The sequence below is a fragment of the Puma concolor genome, chromosome A1, assembly GCF_028749965.1.
Source record: "Puma concolor isolate L17-30 chromosome A1, mPumCon1.1.hap2, whole genome shotgun sequence".
Lineage (NCBI taxonomy): Eukaryota > Metazoa > Chordata > Mammalia > Carnivora > Felidae > Puma > Puma concolor.
Genome location: NC_141667.1, coordinates 34,280,435 through 34,296,547, shown reverse-complemented (window position 1 = coordinate 34,296,547; position 16,113 = coordinate 34,280,435). Strand labels below are relative to the sequence as shown.

Genomic DNA, 16,113 nt, shown 5'->3' with positions numbered 1-16,113 from the left:
AAATATCTGAAGGAATTTGTTTCTCATATATTAACAAACCATTGTATAAAATGGAGCATGCATACATTTTTTTACTGATTCAAATGATCTAGTTAAGAACTATTACTAGTTAAACCAGTCAAACAACCTTTGAAAAACAAGTTTCCAGATGCCCCTGTTTATCAATGTGGAGGAGTAAATGAATACTCTATCAGCTGTGAGGGCAGGATGTCCTATATCTCAGTAATGAGAGATGATACTAATAAATAGTATTTTAGGATAATTTAAGCAAAAATCCCTCAAGCAGGGATGCCTGGGTGGCTTGTTGGTTAAGTGTCCAACTCTTGATTTTGACTCAGTCATGATCTCACAGTTTGGGGGATCCAGCCCCACACTGGGCTCTGGACTGAGGGCACGGAGCCTGCTTAGGATTCTCTCTCTCTCTGTCTCTCAAATTAAATAAATAAACTTCAAAAGAAATCTTTAAAAATCCCTCAAACAGAGAATGGCAATTTAGAAAGTTTACAATCTAACTTTGACAAGTTGCATTCATTTGATAGAAAGGGGATATGCAGTATATATATGTATGTAAACATACACACAAATGAATGTATGTATGCACATATATCTAAAACATAACATGATATACATATATACACACACACATAAAATAACATAATACAAAAGAAACTTTCCTATTGCCTCTCTGGAATCAGACCTTTTGTTTAAAAGCTTTGAATTCAGAAAATGGGGCACTTGGGTGGCTCAGTTCGTTGGGCGACCAACTTCAGCTCAGGTGACGATCTCACAGTTTGTGGGTTCAAGCCCTGTGTCGGGCTCTGTGCTGACAGCTCAGAGACTGGAGCCTACTTCAGATTCTGTGTCTTCGCCTCTCTCTGCCCCTCCCCTGCTCACGCTCTGTATCTGTCTCTCAATAATAAATAAACATTAAATAAAATAAAATAAAATAAAAAATAAAAGCTTTGAATTCAATTCAATTCTCTCAACTTTTGGGGCACCTGGGAGGCTCAGCTGGTTAAATGTCAGACTTCAGCTCAGGTCATGGTCTCCCAGTTCTGTGAGTTTGAGTCCTGTACCTGGCTTTATGTTGACAGTGTGAAGCCTGCTCCGGATTCTCTGTCTCCCTCTCTCTGCCCCTCCCCACTGTGTGCACTAGCTCCCTCTCTCTCAAAAAATAAACCTTAAAAAAAAAAAAAACTCAACTTTCAAGAATGTGTAAATTAAGCTGTACAATATTACACAAAGAATAGTTTCCAGAATATATTAGCCACAAACTGTCCTCCAAAGCAAGAGGGAACTATTCTCATAATTCAGAAAAATTCAGATATTAAAAAAAAATTGGGTTTTACACAGACTAAAACTGAAATGACTTTGGAACCAGGAGGGAAATCTGTATAGAAGAACTTTTCTATAATTTGTTCAAATTCAAGAAACTCATATTTTAAAAAGGATAAAACACAGCCATAGAGCTGTAAAAAAAATAGTACAGTGTCTTGACCATAGAGTAATGAGGCTGATTTTTTTTCCCCACAAGAATTAAAGTCACATGGAGTACAAGCCTGAAATGTGTGTCTTCTCTTCAGTCAGAAGCAACAGAGTGAGACCAGCCAAGAAGAGTGAGTCATATGACCACAGTTAGACAAAGTTGCCAAAGTTGTTTTCCATTTCATATGTCCTTTAGAAGGGCAAAAGTGGAAAAGCAGACCCAATTGTGAATGTTAGCTTTTCCACATTCAAAAAGCTACAGTAGGACAGCTACTATATGCTGATTAGGACTAGTAATGGGACTTAAGTTCTAATACCTGAATTTCCCCTCTATTCAACTTCTTAAAATATGTTGAAAACATAGAGCATTACTAACATAATTTCTCCTAATGTAATTGGATAGTCTAACTTGGCATCCTGTTCTCTCACTGATTTTGATTAAGATAATAATATTCATAAGGAAAAAAGAGTTAAAAGAATACCATGAAAGGGCAAATGCTTTTATGGACAGACTTGAAACTGGATGGTTGATTGTGTGCTTGTTAAAGAAGCTAAGGTCTCATTTAATTTCCTTGTGTGCTTTGCTTTGGTTCAAAAGAGCCATAAGCCCAGGATTTGTTCAGCACTTAAAACTTTTACTGAGTTTCCACTTGGTCCTTCCAGTCTGCTAAACGCATAGATGGTTCTGTAAATATCTTGGGGCGCCTGGATGGCTCAGTCGGCTGAGCGTCCGACTTTGGCTCAGGTCATGATCTAGCAGTCTGTGAGTTCGAGCCCCGCGTCCGCTCTGTGGTGACAGCTCAGAGCCTGGAGCCTGCTTTGGGTTCTGTGTCTCCCTCTCTCTCTCTAACCCCTCCCCTGCTCATACTCTGTCTCTGTCAAAAATAAACAAACATTTAAAAAAATTAAAAAAAAAAAAAAAGAAATCCGACTTGGCTCATGTCCTCAAGGGGCTGGTCAAAAGATAAGGCTTTAAGAGAATGTATGTACCATACCAATCCACAACTGCAACTTGAATAATGCCTAACATTTAATTGTTCCGTGTTTATAACGGGGCCAGAAGCTTTGAATGATTAATCTCATGTAAACCTTATGACAATTCTGACATTTAAGATTTTCAGGTAAGGACACTTAGGCCTAGATAAATTATGTAACCTAAGGACAGTCAAAAGGATATACACCTGAATGTTTGCATCTGTTGAGTAATCTCTGGAGTTTCTGGGACTCCAATGCCAGAAAGATCTTGCAAAATACAGACTTGGATGATGGGAGAAGGGAAAGAGGGAAGAGAAGGCCCTAGAGGCCCAGTCCTAACCTTGTGTCTTGTCCACGGGCAATCTTGACCAGGCTTTCCTGGTCACACCTAATGGCATTTGGCTTGTGGCAGATTCTTACTCCAAACGTGCTCTACTCAAGTCAGGGCCAAGGGTGGAGAGAGGGGACTGATACATGGACGAAATGAAAGCTGTCCGGGAGGGGGGAACAGATGTAGGGGACCTCGAGGGTGTAGCCCACACACGTGCCGCCCACACACGTGCTGGACACGGACTTGGAAAAGCAACAGGCTCCGAGAGAGACCCTGCGCTGCCCCAATGCTAGGCCAACAATTACCAAAGACTTTGGCGAAGGCCGACTCCCACGCCTCCTCAAAGCTAACAGGCCGACAAGGGGCTGCCTAGGCAAGTGCGTGCATGGGGCACAGCTGCCCGGAACCCGCGGGCGCTGGGAAAAGACTCCGCGGCCGAAGGACTGGGGTACTTCCCCCGCGACCCGCGCTAGCAACGCAGGCTTACGCTCCGGCCCGGCCCCTCCCAGCCTCGCGTCTCTATAAACTTGCAGCCCTAGAGGGCACGGGAGGCAGGAGAACGTCAGCGACGCGCGGTCGAGCCTCCAGCCCGCCCCTCGCGCGCCTGCCTCTCGCTCCCTTTCCGTTGACGCGGCGACGGTCCGGCAGCGCTCCGACACATTCACGCGCGCGCTGCAGCTCGCCGTCTCCTCCCAGCCCAGCCCCGAACATGGCGGCTCTCAAACGCCTCTCCGCCTGGCCCTGGCGCTGCGCCTCCACCTGCCGCTCCGGCGGCATCTGGTCCAAGGTAAAGTGCAAGCGAAGAAGGCCACGCTCCGCCAGAGAGCAGACGAAACCCCGCGTGTGCCCATGTCCTCTCCCCTGCCCGCACCCACGCTGTCCAACCTACAAGTTAGCATCCGTGGCGCTGGGTCCAGAGGCACCGAGACGCACCGACGCCTGCCTTGCCTCTCTGCTCCTTCGGGTGGCTGCCTTTGCGCGGTTCTGCAGCCGATTCCCCGAGCCAGGCGAGACCAGGCGTAGAGGCGCGCCAAGGGGCTGCAAGCGGGCGGGACGGCGTTTGGCAGCGGCGAGACGCCCTTCAGGGCACAATCGCGTCCTCAGAGGGGCACCGGGAGGGCGCGCGTGTCTACGGCGGGGTAGGGGTGACGGCAGCAGGGGGCAGGTTTGCACCCCGCACTGGGATTTGAGGGCTGGGGGGCCTCTAGAGGCCCAGAATCCAGGGCTGGTTAGCACGAGTTGGCCGCGGAGGGGGCGGATGCCGGGTGCCTTGAAGGTGGAATGCCGTCTCCTCCCTGTCTTCCCTTTTTGGCTGCGCCGCACAGCACCGCGGCGGTGGGAAAGGGAACCCGGACTGGAGCGCACGCCTGGGCATCTTCCCTGTCCAGCGGAGAAGCCTGTAGCGCTCCGGCCCTCCGTGGCTCGCGCGGGGTCTTGGGGCGCCGGCATCCGCGTTGGAGGATTTCCGTTTTCAAACCCTTAGAAAATCTTGTTCCGCCCTTACTGCCAATTCGCCAACAAGTGGTATCCTGAGACACTCTTCGCGGCGATTGTTAGTTGATAGGTTTTTTTTTTTTTTTTTTTTTTTTTTGCCTTGCTCTGTCCCTAAATGTAGCCCAAGCTCAGGTGGAATTCGTGTTCCGAGTTCCCTGAGGCCAGTACTGGCCCAGAAGTGAGTGGAGTGTAGCGCATCTCCGCTACCATCGTAACCGCGGAACCTCTTCCTTGCAAGAGAACAACAAGGAAAAGGGACCTTTTTAACTTAGTAGCGTATTAAATGATAGTTTTGTACTTGAAAAACATACCTTGCACACGGTGTACTCACAGACTGTCCCGCCCCATTACTGTTTCCCGAATCCAGTCTCTTGACAACAGTGAACTCAGGGGCCACTAAGCCTCTTAGGTAAATGCTAGGGGGTGATGTAGAACTGGAACATTTTACTCATAAATGCCTCTTAGGAAAGGAAGGTTTTGGTAATTGCAGGTAGCTTTGGGTTTATAAAGCATTATTAGAAGGGCACTTGAGTAACCTTCAGTCACATTGCTGCAGGTGCTTTTGAAACTAATGCATGCCAGGACACTGTGATACCCTGCCTGGAGGTTAAAAACATTTGCCTGGAGGTTAAAAACATTTGCTCTTTAGCCAGTTACTTATTTGCCTAAGTGTAATTTACTCACTTTCCATATTTAGTTATAGCGTTAAACCACTTCTGAAGCCCAGCAAACCTCTTCTCAGGTGGCAGTTACAAATTAGAGGCTTTGTGGGGCGCCTGGGTGGCTAAGGCAGTTAAGCCTCCTACTCTTGTCTCTTGATTTTATTTTGTTTTAAATTTTAATGTTTATTTATTTTTGAGACAGAGCATGAGCAGTTGGAGGAGAGGGAGACACATAATCCAGAGCAGGATCCAGGCTCTGAGCTATCCGCACAGAGCCCCATGTGGGGCTTGAACTCATGGACCATGAGATCATGACCTGAGCAGAAGTCAGACACTCAACCAACTGAGCCACCCAGGTGCCTCTCTGGTCTCTTGATTTTAGCTCAGTGTCATGGTATCAGGATTGCCCCTCCCCTTCCCTTGGGCTCCGTGCTGACAAATCAGAGCTTGCTTGGAATTCTCTGTGCCTCTCCCCCTGCTCTTGCTCAGGCTCTCTCTCTCTCAAAATAAATAAACCAACATTAAAAAAAAAAAAAAAAAATTAGAGGCTGTACCTCATTAAAAATTCATATGAGGGTCCAAAGTTTCTTCCTTTCCAGTTTGATTGTCATAGATCCAAGTGCCTGCATGCAGGTGTTTCTTCAGGCTTGGCAGTTGGCATTACGATTATTTAGTCCTTGAATTCTCATCTCTAACTTCCCTTAAACTTTAACACTTGGGTGCTTGTTTAACTTTTCAAATGTATACATTGACTGCTTAACCAGACGAAAGTTTCTGGTTGTCAGGAACAGTATCATATACCTTATTCTCCAACACTTTTTTTAAAACATTTTTAAATGTTTATTTATTTTTGAGAGAGAGAAAGAGAGAGCATGAGCAGGGAAGGGCAGAAGAGGGAGACAGAGGATCCAAAGTGAGCTCTGCAATGACAGCAGGGAGGCCCGATGTGGGGCTCGAACCCACCAACGCAAGATCATGACCTGAGTTGAAGTCAGTCGCTCACCTGATATGACCACACAGGCACCCTCCATCCCTTTCAACATTACATACTATCAGGCATAGTATAGACACTCAATACATGTTTAATATATGGATGAAAGAACTCTGTGGACAAACAGAAATAGTAACCTTGAGAACTTTTTTGCTAAACATAACCAACAGCCCAAACGAGATGGTGTGTGTGTTGTGTGTGTGTTTGGCAAGTCTCTCAAACTTGAGTGAGCCTCAGAATTGCCTGGAGGCTTTATCTGAGAGGTTGCAGGGTCCAGCCGGGTGGGTGGGGCTTGAAGCACACTTTGCATAAATGAGTTCCCAGGTGATGTTGATGCTTTGGGTCTGAGGACTACATTTCAGAGCCATTGGCATGGATTTAGATTTGAATAGACTATCTGAAGTTATCTTTCTTCTCCATTACTATTTTAGAGGGAGCATTTAATACTATTTTCCATTTACTGGGGAAAATTATAACTAGAAAAAGGTCCTCAAACTACCATTAATACTTTATTTACCTTTCTTTCTTGAACTTATTTTTTCCCATATCTTCCTTCAATTCCATTCTCCCCTGAGCTGCAGTCCTGGTACAACTTACTGGTCAACTCCACCTGGATGTCACTTAGTGCTTCAAGCTCTTTCTGACCCAAAATGACCCAGCCACAAAGTGGCTTTTTCCTCCCTTGTTTTGTTTTGTTTTCATTATGGCTAACCGTACCAGTATCTATCCAGTGTGTAAGACAGAAGTCTTGGTATCCTTCTTTCCTCCCCTCTTCCCTCCACCTCCAGTTGATAAGCGATGCCATGTGTGTACCTTTCCTGAAATTTCTGTGGGTCTGTCCTTGGTACTCTTTCCCAGCAACCATCTATTCCTTACGGCTCCCTGATCGGATATTACAGGTGTATTTAAGTTTTTGTAATTATTTAATGACTATTAGCCTGAGTAGTTTATAAGTTTCATCCGCGCAGGGACTATGCCAGAGTATTTTTCTTTTTCTTTTTTTTTTTTTTAAGATTTATTTATTTTGAGAGAAAGAGCATGGGGGAGGGGCAGAGAGAGGGAGAGAGAGACAGTCCCAAGCAGGCTCCATACTGTCATCTCAGAGCCCAATGTGGGGCTTAAACCCATGAACCATGAGATGATGACCTGAACCAAAACCAAGAGCCAGGTGCTTACCCAAGTGAGCCACCCGGGTGCCCCCTGAGTAGTTTTCTGTTTAATCCTGTATTCCAGTATTTAGTATGTTTGATGCAAAATGGATATTTTTTTGATCAAATGGGTGAATGAAAGAATGATTTCCTCTGCCACTTTCATGTCTCAGGCTTTCAGAGGAGTTGTGACATCTCTGTTTCAAAAGCTTTGCTGTCCCTTCCTCATTGAAGGATGAAGTTGAAATTCTAGTATGGTCCTTAAAGCCTTCCACAACCTGTCTCAGTCTCCTTTTCTAGCCTTATCTTCACAAGCTTCTCTCCATGGGACCTGATCCCACATGTCCTTGAGCAAACACAGTGAGAGCCTTATATCTCCATGCCTTTACTCCTGCTTCTTCTCTTTCTGGATTCCCCATCCTCATTAGTATTTTACCTCTTGGCAAGCTCCTCGTGCTTTCTGATATACCAGGCAGAATGCATCACTCCTTCACCTGTGCTCCTTTAAAGTGCTGGGCATCAATCCATCATTGGAATAGAACATGTATGTTCCCTCAGAAACAGTACGCTCCTGCTTTAGAGAATTGCCTAGTGTCAGTAATTCCCTGTGAGCTCCTTGCAAGTTATTTATTCATGTTATAAGTGTGTAACTGGTAGTGTTTAGTTTAAGGTGAACATTCTACCTTTTGACAGATACTTGTCCCGTAATGGACCATCATCAAAGCATTTCACACTAAACGCATTAAAGCATTTCAACACATCATCACCTCTGCTTGGCCGTGGTACTCTATGCTCCTTGCCAAGTGTGTGTGTTTAGCCACCCACGTATTACTGTCTTTTCCTCCCAAGAGGGTCCTCTTCATCTCTCTCCATATGACTTCTGTTCCCCACTTCTGTGGATCAAACTTTCATACTGAAGTGGGCAGTATCGGTCTTCCTGTGTCTGATTTATTTAACTGTAAGGTGACAAGGTCAGTATCACCTGGGTGTACAGTTCCATATCATTAAGATAAGATAATTTAAAGATAAAAAAGCAATATGCTGTGTTGAGTTTCCCTTAAAGGACTTCAAAATGAAGTGCATTTTTTTGAAGTTCTGGAGCATTGAATGACAAGAAAAAAAGAAATTTAGGCACAAGAAGTATTGGTAGAAGTGGTAAGAAAGGAAGGAGATTCTGAGTTGGGAAGTCATGAGATGAAATTTAGGCTCAACTGTGAAATCCGCTTTCAGATTCTAAATGCAAGAATTTGAACCAGAGGACAAAGAGTGATGATGGAGAGGATTTTAAAAAGACAAATAGATTAAATAGAAAAAAATTTGTAGTGTAAGAATTTTGACTATTTCTTGCACTTCAGTACTTTGATCTTTTGCAGTACAGTCATTTTTATTTCCTTCCTCCAGTAGCAATAGCAGAAACTAGTGGCAACATAAAGTGAAATTTTGCAGAAGGTGGGAGAGTGGAAAAGCAAAATGAAAGACACTAGGTGAATATAAAGGAAGACCTTGGTGAAAAAATCATCCTCAGAATAAATAGATGTTGAAGCTGAACAGTTCATCGCTTTTTGTTCTTTTGGTAACCTCTGCAAATTTGAAGGCTATTAGCAGATGGTACTTGGGTCTTTTTACCTCATTGTTCTAGCATTTTAGAAGACATGTCAATTTATGAGCAGCATAGAGCTTCACTTTGAATTCAGTTACCTAAGAAAAAAGGCACCTCTCCTGCTTAGTCTTAGAGGGTGTTAGCAGTGATGCTTCTTGACTCCCAAAGGCTGGGGGTATGGGAGAGAATGTGGGCAGGGAGAAAGCCTGTTCAGAAAACAAACCCAGAGGCTTTCCCTAGGATGCTGCTCCCCCCCCCCCACTCGCCAAGGCTTGAAGCCTTAAAGATACACAGGAAACATTCTGGTGCAACTGGTTTCAGACACCGTGCTTCCTCTTTGCCTCCCTACCTGCATGCATGCTTCTAGCTTGCCTGGTAATCTTTGAATACTTAGAATGGCAAATTTGACTACAAATAAAATAAACGTGTTCAAGTAATCTTAAAGCTAGGACCCATTTTTCAAACCCTCAACAAAAATGGTGTGGATTAATTTGCTCTAGCATGGGTCATGCTAAAAAAATTCTTTGTCAAATCAGTAATATGTACATACATGTGTGTATGAGTAGGGTACAGCAGGGAGGTTAAAAATGAAAACTGGGGTGCCTGGGTGGCTCAGTCGGCTGGCTAAGCATCTGACTTCAGCTCAGGTCATGATCTCATGACGGTTCATGAGTTCGAGCCCTGCGTCGGGCTCTGTGCTGACAGCTCAGAGCCTGGAGCCTGCTTCGGATTCTGTGTTTCCCTCTCTGTCTCTGTCCCCCCGGCTCCCCGCCCCAATCTCTCTTTCAAAAATAGATAAACTTAAAAAAAAATTTTAAATGAGAACTAAACTCCAATCGATGACAAGTTAATCTTCTCCAAAAGAAGCAAACATCCCCAGGGTATCTTCTGTAGTCCAAGCCCAGGACTGAGGCCAGGGCTGAGTGTTTCTGCTATACCATTACTTAATCCTCACTGTATCCTTGAGAAACAACTGTCATCCTTTTGTAAATTTAAAATCCACCCCCCCCCCGATTTTGCAATTTTCTCAGTGTCATGCAATTGTGGTTGAACTGGAATTTGAAACAAGGGTATTTTTGACCCCGGGATTACTGGAGTCTGGCCCATTAAGCCACGCTATTGATTTCTTAGCAAGTAGATATCAACTGTCAATGTAACAGATAGCAAAAGTCAACAAACATTCACTGAATGTGTGAAAAATGAAAAAAACAAAGTTGGACATAAATTCTTAAGTATATTGAGCCATTCTCCCATTCCCTGCAAACATTGAGCATCTATTTGTGTTTAGCTTTTCATTATCTGGATAAATGTGAGACACTTGAGTCTTTTCTAAAGTACTTCTGAGATATTTTTTTTCAAGGTGTGGGGCAAGTGTTTCAATAATTTCTGACTAATGAAGATACTAGTTTTCAGCTGAAACAGAGGAACAGAAGACCTGTCAAGTCTGTTTATGCTTTTGTTTCTCCTTGTGAACCCCAAAAGTGTCCTGGATCTGTAGGAGAAATGACTTTTCTTTTGACTTCCTCTCTATAGGATTCATGTTTCTTAGTCTATAGATAAGTAGTTCAGGGTGACCTCTCCCCTAGACTGCTTAGGTGTAGATGAATTCTTTTATTTTCTTCCTCCTCCTCCTGCTGAGGCCCTGACTCTTCACCAGCACCCCCACTTTTTTTTTTTTTTTTTTTTTTTGGTAAGAGATAGGATTAGCATTAATTTCTATATTTCATGTTTTTACACTTTTTCCCCAATTTTACTGAGATATAATGGACAAACAACACTAAGTTTAAGGTGTACAGAGCAATGACTTGACTTGTCCTTCACTGTTTAGTGAAGATAATGACAGTAGAGTTCCTCGTGAAAAAATAGGGTATTCATAATGATTTGTTGTCTCTAAATAATGAAATAGAGTAAGATTAGGGCTTTTATTTTTTTTTTTTTAATGTTTATTTATTTTTGAGACTGAGAGAGACAGAGCATGAATGGGGGAGGGGCAGAGAGAGAGGGAGACACAGAATCAGAAGCAGACTCCAGGCTCTGAGCCATCAGCCCAGAGCCCGACACGGGGCTCGAACTCACGGACTGTGAGATCGTGACTTGAGCTGAAGTCGGACGCTTAACCGACTGAGCCACCCAGGCACCCCAAGATTAGGGCTTTTAAAAAACAGGGAAAGGAGCATATTGTGGTAGAAGGACTCTGATGAAGGCCAAAACCTGGGATCTGGTCTTGCTGTAACACAGTGTTGGGTACATTACAATTACAAAATCTTACTCAGCTTCAGAAACTTGACCTGTAAATAGAATTGGTGGGATTAGAATACCTGTGTCTTTTTCTTTTTTCTATTTTCAAGGAGACATTCTTAACTTTATTTTGTGATTCATCTGTTGGCCTCTTTATTGAGGCTATTGAACTTTTCATTTCCAGGATTTAAAAAAAATATTCGGTGTTCAAATAGAATCCAATAAACCCTTGCTGCTGAGGATGGGACAGAGAAGTAAGCTGTCTGCCTGCAGCTCAGCCTATTTCCTTTCTAGCTCTGCCTCCTTTTATTTTTGGCATTTGGGTGGTGTGCCAGGTCGTACCCCCTGTGTTTGCCTGACCTGGCTGAAGGTTGAATTTAAAGGGACAAAAGTCATCTGTGTAACCTTTGCAGATCTTATTTGGCTTTCAGTATAGTTCTCTTAAAGGCAATAGGCTTTTGTAGTAATTGACACGTTTTATGAAAGAAGTTTATAGAGGAAGAAAAGAATGCTAGAAACTTACTAATGCCATTACCTTGACCCCATAGGTCGTCTGTCAAAGACTGGTAAGGCAGTGTGTGTGAGTTTACAACACTTATGGACCTTTTAACATGGCAGCATATGAGGAGTCAAGAGCCATGCTCTTTACTCCTTCTCTTTTTAGGTTGAATGTATAATAAGAAATAAAGGATAAGTGACATTGATTATGAACGATTACAACACAGTGAACTCTGATTTTTCTCCGTCCATACTGTGTATGAAGCATAAAGAGAGAAACCGTTTGAAACTGATTGTGAATATTCACTAGATAACCCGTTTTGCACCGAATAGATCACTGTGGTAAGACTAGGTACGCCTCCCTCATAGGTCATAGTCTCATATTTTTTGCAGCATCTATAAACTCCAAGCACCATAGGGGGATGGATCTTTTTGTGTGCTGGTCATTACTTGTCCTCTTAGGAGGCATTCGCTGACCTAAGACTGGGTCAGGGCCCTACTACGTGTTTGTATATGGGTTATACCATACCTGATCTCCAGGGCAGCAGTCATGTCTTAGCATTTACTGGATGGAAGTAAGCACCATAGTAGTTGGCACATAGTAAGCTCTCAATGAATATTTGTTGACCGAATGGAAGGTTAGCTCCTATCAGAAACTGATGCTTGATGACATCATTATTATGAATCTGAGTCCCAGTGTATGGGCTATCAACTTTCAGTGTTTTGGGTGGCCACAAATGACACAGAATTTTCCTTTATATAATGGAATGCATCCATCATGATCACAAGGGAAGTCCGTTGATAGTGTGTGGATAGGGTATGTCCTTTCTACTCTTACAGTGAATTATTTGCAGCCCCACTCTTTCTTTCAAAGAGCAGATAGTGAAATTATCATTGCATATATAAAAAGTGAATGTATATGCAAAGATATGTCTAAATGATTATTCACTTAAAAATCTTTAAAAATATTTTAGGGATGTGTTGGCTACTTTTCAACCAGTACACATCGCCATACCAAATTTTATACAGATCCAGTGGAAGCTGTAAAAGACATCCCTGATGGTGCAACGATTCTGGTTGGTGGTGAGTAATAGTATTGTTTTCCTTTTTGTGATGGTAACATTCTTAAGTTTTTAGCAAAGCAGGGAAATCAAAGTGGCAAAGCTATGTAGATTAAAAATGCCAATTATTTTATTATTAATTCATTATTTTATTTTTATTATTCATAATAAATTCAGCATGTTATGTAATTATTAAAGGTTTATTAAGTTATAGTACTTAATGTTGTACGTTTTATTTCTTTTTGTGTTTCTTTTTCTATTATTTTGAAAAGCTGAAGCTTAAAATGGATGTCTTATTAGTAGCTTTGAAAACCTTCCTAGATCCTTTGGAATTCTGTTTAACTTAAAACATCTGCATTGATCTCGTCATGCCTTAGCTAGCCACTCCTTTGGTTATTCCTCATTTTAGGAGATAGAAAGCATAAATGCACCTATCTATTATTGAGGCCTCTGAGTTCTATTGCTTCACCTTGCTTGGAATGTCTTTTAGAACCACGGTCTCACACTCATTAAACTTGCTGCCTGATTCTTGTGATTTTTTTTTTTTTTCTTTTTAATTTCTAGGCCTTGGTTGTAGGCTAGCCTTATTTTTAGGGCTGCTCTTCATTCATTCATCCATTCAACTGATCAGTCATTGAATGTCCATTTTAAACCTAATACTATTTGACAAATTGTGGAAGATACAAAGAAGTAAAAGTCATTAGTCTAGGCTTCTGATTCTGCAAAACTCTACTGAGGCATATAAAACAAACATGCTTGAATAAGTAGCTACATAAAGGTTGAATTCTAAACTCTAGATATGCAGTAAAGTATAAGATATGCAATGTGTAACCATCGTGTAACCATATTAGCAGGTTGCATTTGTCTTTATTCTTAAGGTTCAAAGATTTGACGGTGATGTCTGATGCTACACAATGGTCCAGAACATTTGGATACAGCTGTGTAGCCGTTTATTGAGTTGCTGAGATATGTCTATATTTCACTTAGTAGATCTAATAATGTGCTTTGCATTTTTTTTTTCTTTAAGGGAAAAGAGTAACACGTGGATTTCTCTGAAAGAACATTATCCTCTTCACAAATCATTTGTCTTTTTCACTTACTATAGGTTTTGGGTTATGTGGGATTCCAGAGAACCTTATAGGAGCTTTACTAAAGACTGGAGTAAAAGGGCTGACTGCAGTCAGCAACAATGCAGGGTAAGTGTGCATTTTTAAAACAATTGGCTTGAAACAAATGACAGTTCTCTATAATATTTATACAAAGTTTAAGAATGAAATGAAAATTTTCCTCATTTTATGAGCAACATGCTCAAGTATCAAAAGATAGTTTTTAACAAGCTCAAGAGTTAGAGGTTACATTTCTTCAAATATTTTTGGTACCATTCTTCATAATCATAAGTAAAGCAGACTTGCATAAATGTGTCTCTTAATCTGATGTGCTTTTATTTTTCTAAGTTTCAAATATATTATTAAAGATATGTATTTTCAAATTGAATCTTTCATTTTATAATTCAGAGATGTCCCTTTATATTTTGTTGTTATAGATCATTATGTATAGTGGAAGATTTCAAGTGGTTTAAAATATGTTTCAAGTCTTTCCTTTGGTTATACCATATTCTAGATGATATGTAAGGTTATCATTAATCATTAAAAATGTTGCTGGTCTTGGTAGAAGGAGGAGGATACGCAGCCAGCACTTAAGACAGTAGGGTCTCAATCAAAGTGGTCAACAATAAGCCATCACATTTTAATAATGGCATGCACATTAAGATATGTTATGAAGAAAAAAAGTATTTTTTTTTTTAATTTTTTTTTCAACGTTTTTTATTTATTTTTGGGACAGAGAGACACAGAGCATGAATGGGGGAGGGGCAGAGAGAGAGGGAGACACAGAATTGGAAACAGGCTCCAGGCTCCGAGCCATCAGCCCAGAGCCCGACGCGGGGCTCGAACTCACGGACCGCGAGATCGTGACCTGGCTGAAGTCGGACGCTCAACCGACTGCGCCACCCAGGCGCCCCAAAAGTATTTTTATATAAAGCGATAAGTTATCAGTTTTCTTTCAACAGTGAAAGACTTGGAAGAAAAAAACTGAAAAATTAACTAAATTTGCAGTTTAGCCTAGTACCATAAATGCAATTTAGAATAAATTGTACCAGTTGTTTAAGACCGGAGACAGAGCCTACATTTGTGCTCATGTTTTCTTTGCTGAGTTTATTTATGCTCTTGTTTTCATCTAGAAGGTTCTCCCACCTTTTCTCTGCATATCCACATCTTTCCCATTTTTCAGGATCCAACTCAGGTTGTACATCCTCAAAGAAACCTTATCCAATTAAAGAACTTCTCTAGACTTACTGATTTTGCCCCTTTCTGGGTTCCTTTGGAGACTTCTAGCATTTCTTTGTATACTGAATTGTATTTATTCCCTGAGGTATATTACAGACTGATCTTTTGCTTAAAGTAGTTTTTTCTTCCGTACTATGCTGAGCCTGAGGCACAGAGTCACTAAGTGCTGGAACTGGATGGGTTTGTAGAGGCTATCTTTTCTAGTTCCCTCATTTAAGAGGAAACTCATTTGTAAATAGGGAAGTGACTTGTTCATGATCACTTGATATTTCTTAAACCCGTCCCATGCCCTGTGAACTTACTTTGTACTTATTAAAATACTTTTGACTATCAGTACTTTGTTGGGTGTTCGAGCTAGCTCAGTGCTTACAAGAAATGGTATAAATCAGTGTAAATTCTTGATGCAGAGTAAGTACTGATAACCACACAAATCTTGAACATGAAGAAGGCACTTTGCATATCCTCATTGGCAGTTGATTCTCTCAATTAGGTAGGTTTAAATCCTAGAGGCCTATGGCAACGAGGGCTTTGTTTTGGCCATTAGAGTCAGACAAATAAGGAAAACTTAGCATTGCTCTGTTGGAAAACCAAAGATAGTTTGAAATGTTGAGTAAATGGAGAGAACTTAGAAGTAATAACTTCTCTCTCATTTAGAAAAAGGCTTTTTATGGAAGGATCTGCCCACATTGGAAGTCTTTCAAAGGTCAGGACTCCTGATTGTTTTTATTTTGTTTTTAGTTATGAAAGGGACCTGTTGCCATGAGGTACCACTTACCTCCCTTGGTATGTAGCATTAACTGTTAGTCTTGATGAGATAAATTTTCCCCCTCATGATCACTTAGATGAATCAGTACTTTGATATGGATTGATTAGGAAGGTAGGAAAAATTGAAAACATGCTTTTCATTATTTTTTAAAAGACTTTGATATATGAATTACAAGCCTGTATGAGCAAAAAGTTTTACAATAAACTATATATCAACCAATTCAAAAGTAAGGGAAGATTAGGTGTGTTATATTAATCACACTCATTTCCTCACGACAAGATTATTATTATTTTTTTTAAGTTTATTCTGAGAAATAGAAGGAGGGCATGTGCACGAGCATGAGTGGAGGGAACAGAGAGACACAGGCAGAGACAGAATCCCAGGCAGCCTTGTGAGATGGTGACCTGAGCCAAAATCAAGAGTGGGATGCTTGAATGAAATATGGCCCTTTGTAGCAACGTAGATGGAACTGGAGAGTGTGATGCTAAGTGAAATAAGCCATACAGAGAAAGACAGATA

At 41.6% G+C, this 16,113-nt stretch overlaps 1 protein-coding gene across 2 annotated transcripts in view; it reads left to right on the top strand.

Annotated features, from left to right (window-relative positions):
• Positions 1-3,318: 3,318 nt before the first annotated feature.
• OXCT1 (3-oxoacid CoA-transferase 1) overlaps positions 3,319-16,113 on the top strand; it is a 137,680-nt gene continuing 124,885 nt past the window's right edge. The window contains exons 1-3 of one of the 2 annotated variants that reach the window (XM_086677968.1): positions 3,319-3,578; positions 12,397-12,505; positions 13,589-13,679. In XM_086677968.1, coding sequence (XP_086534094.1) covers positions 3,501-3,578; positions 12,397-12,505; positions 13,589-13,679 — 278 coding nt within the window. In that variant the 5' untranslated portion in view covers positions 3,319-3,500. The remainder of the gene's footprint in view (positions 3,579-12,396; positions 12,506-13,588; positions 13,680-16,113) is intronic. The other variant, XM_025924102.2, reaches the window with a different exon arrangement.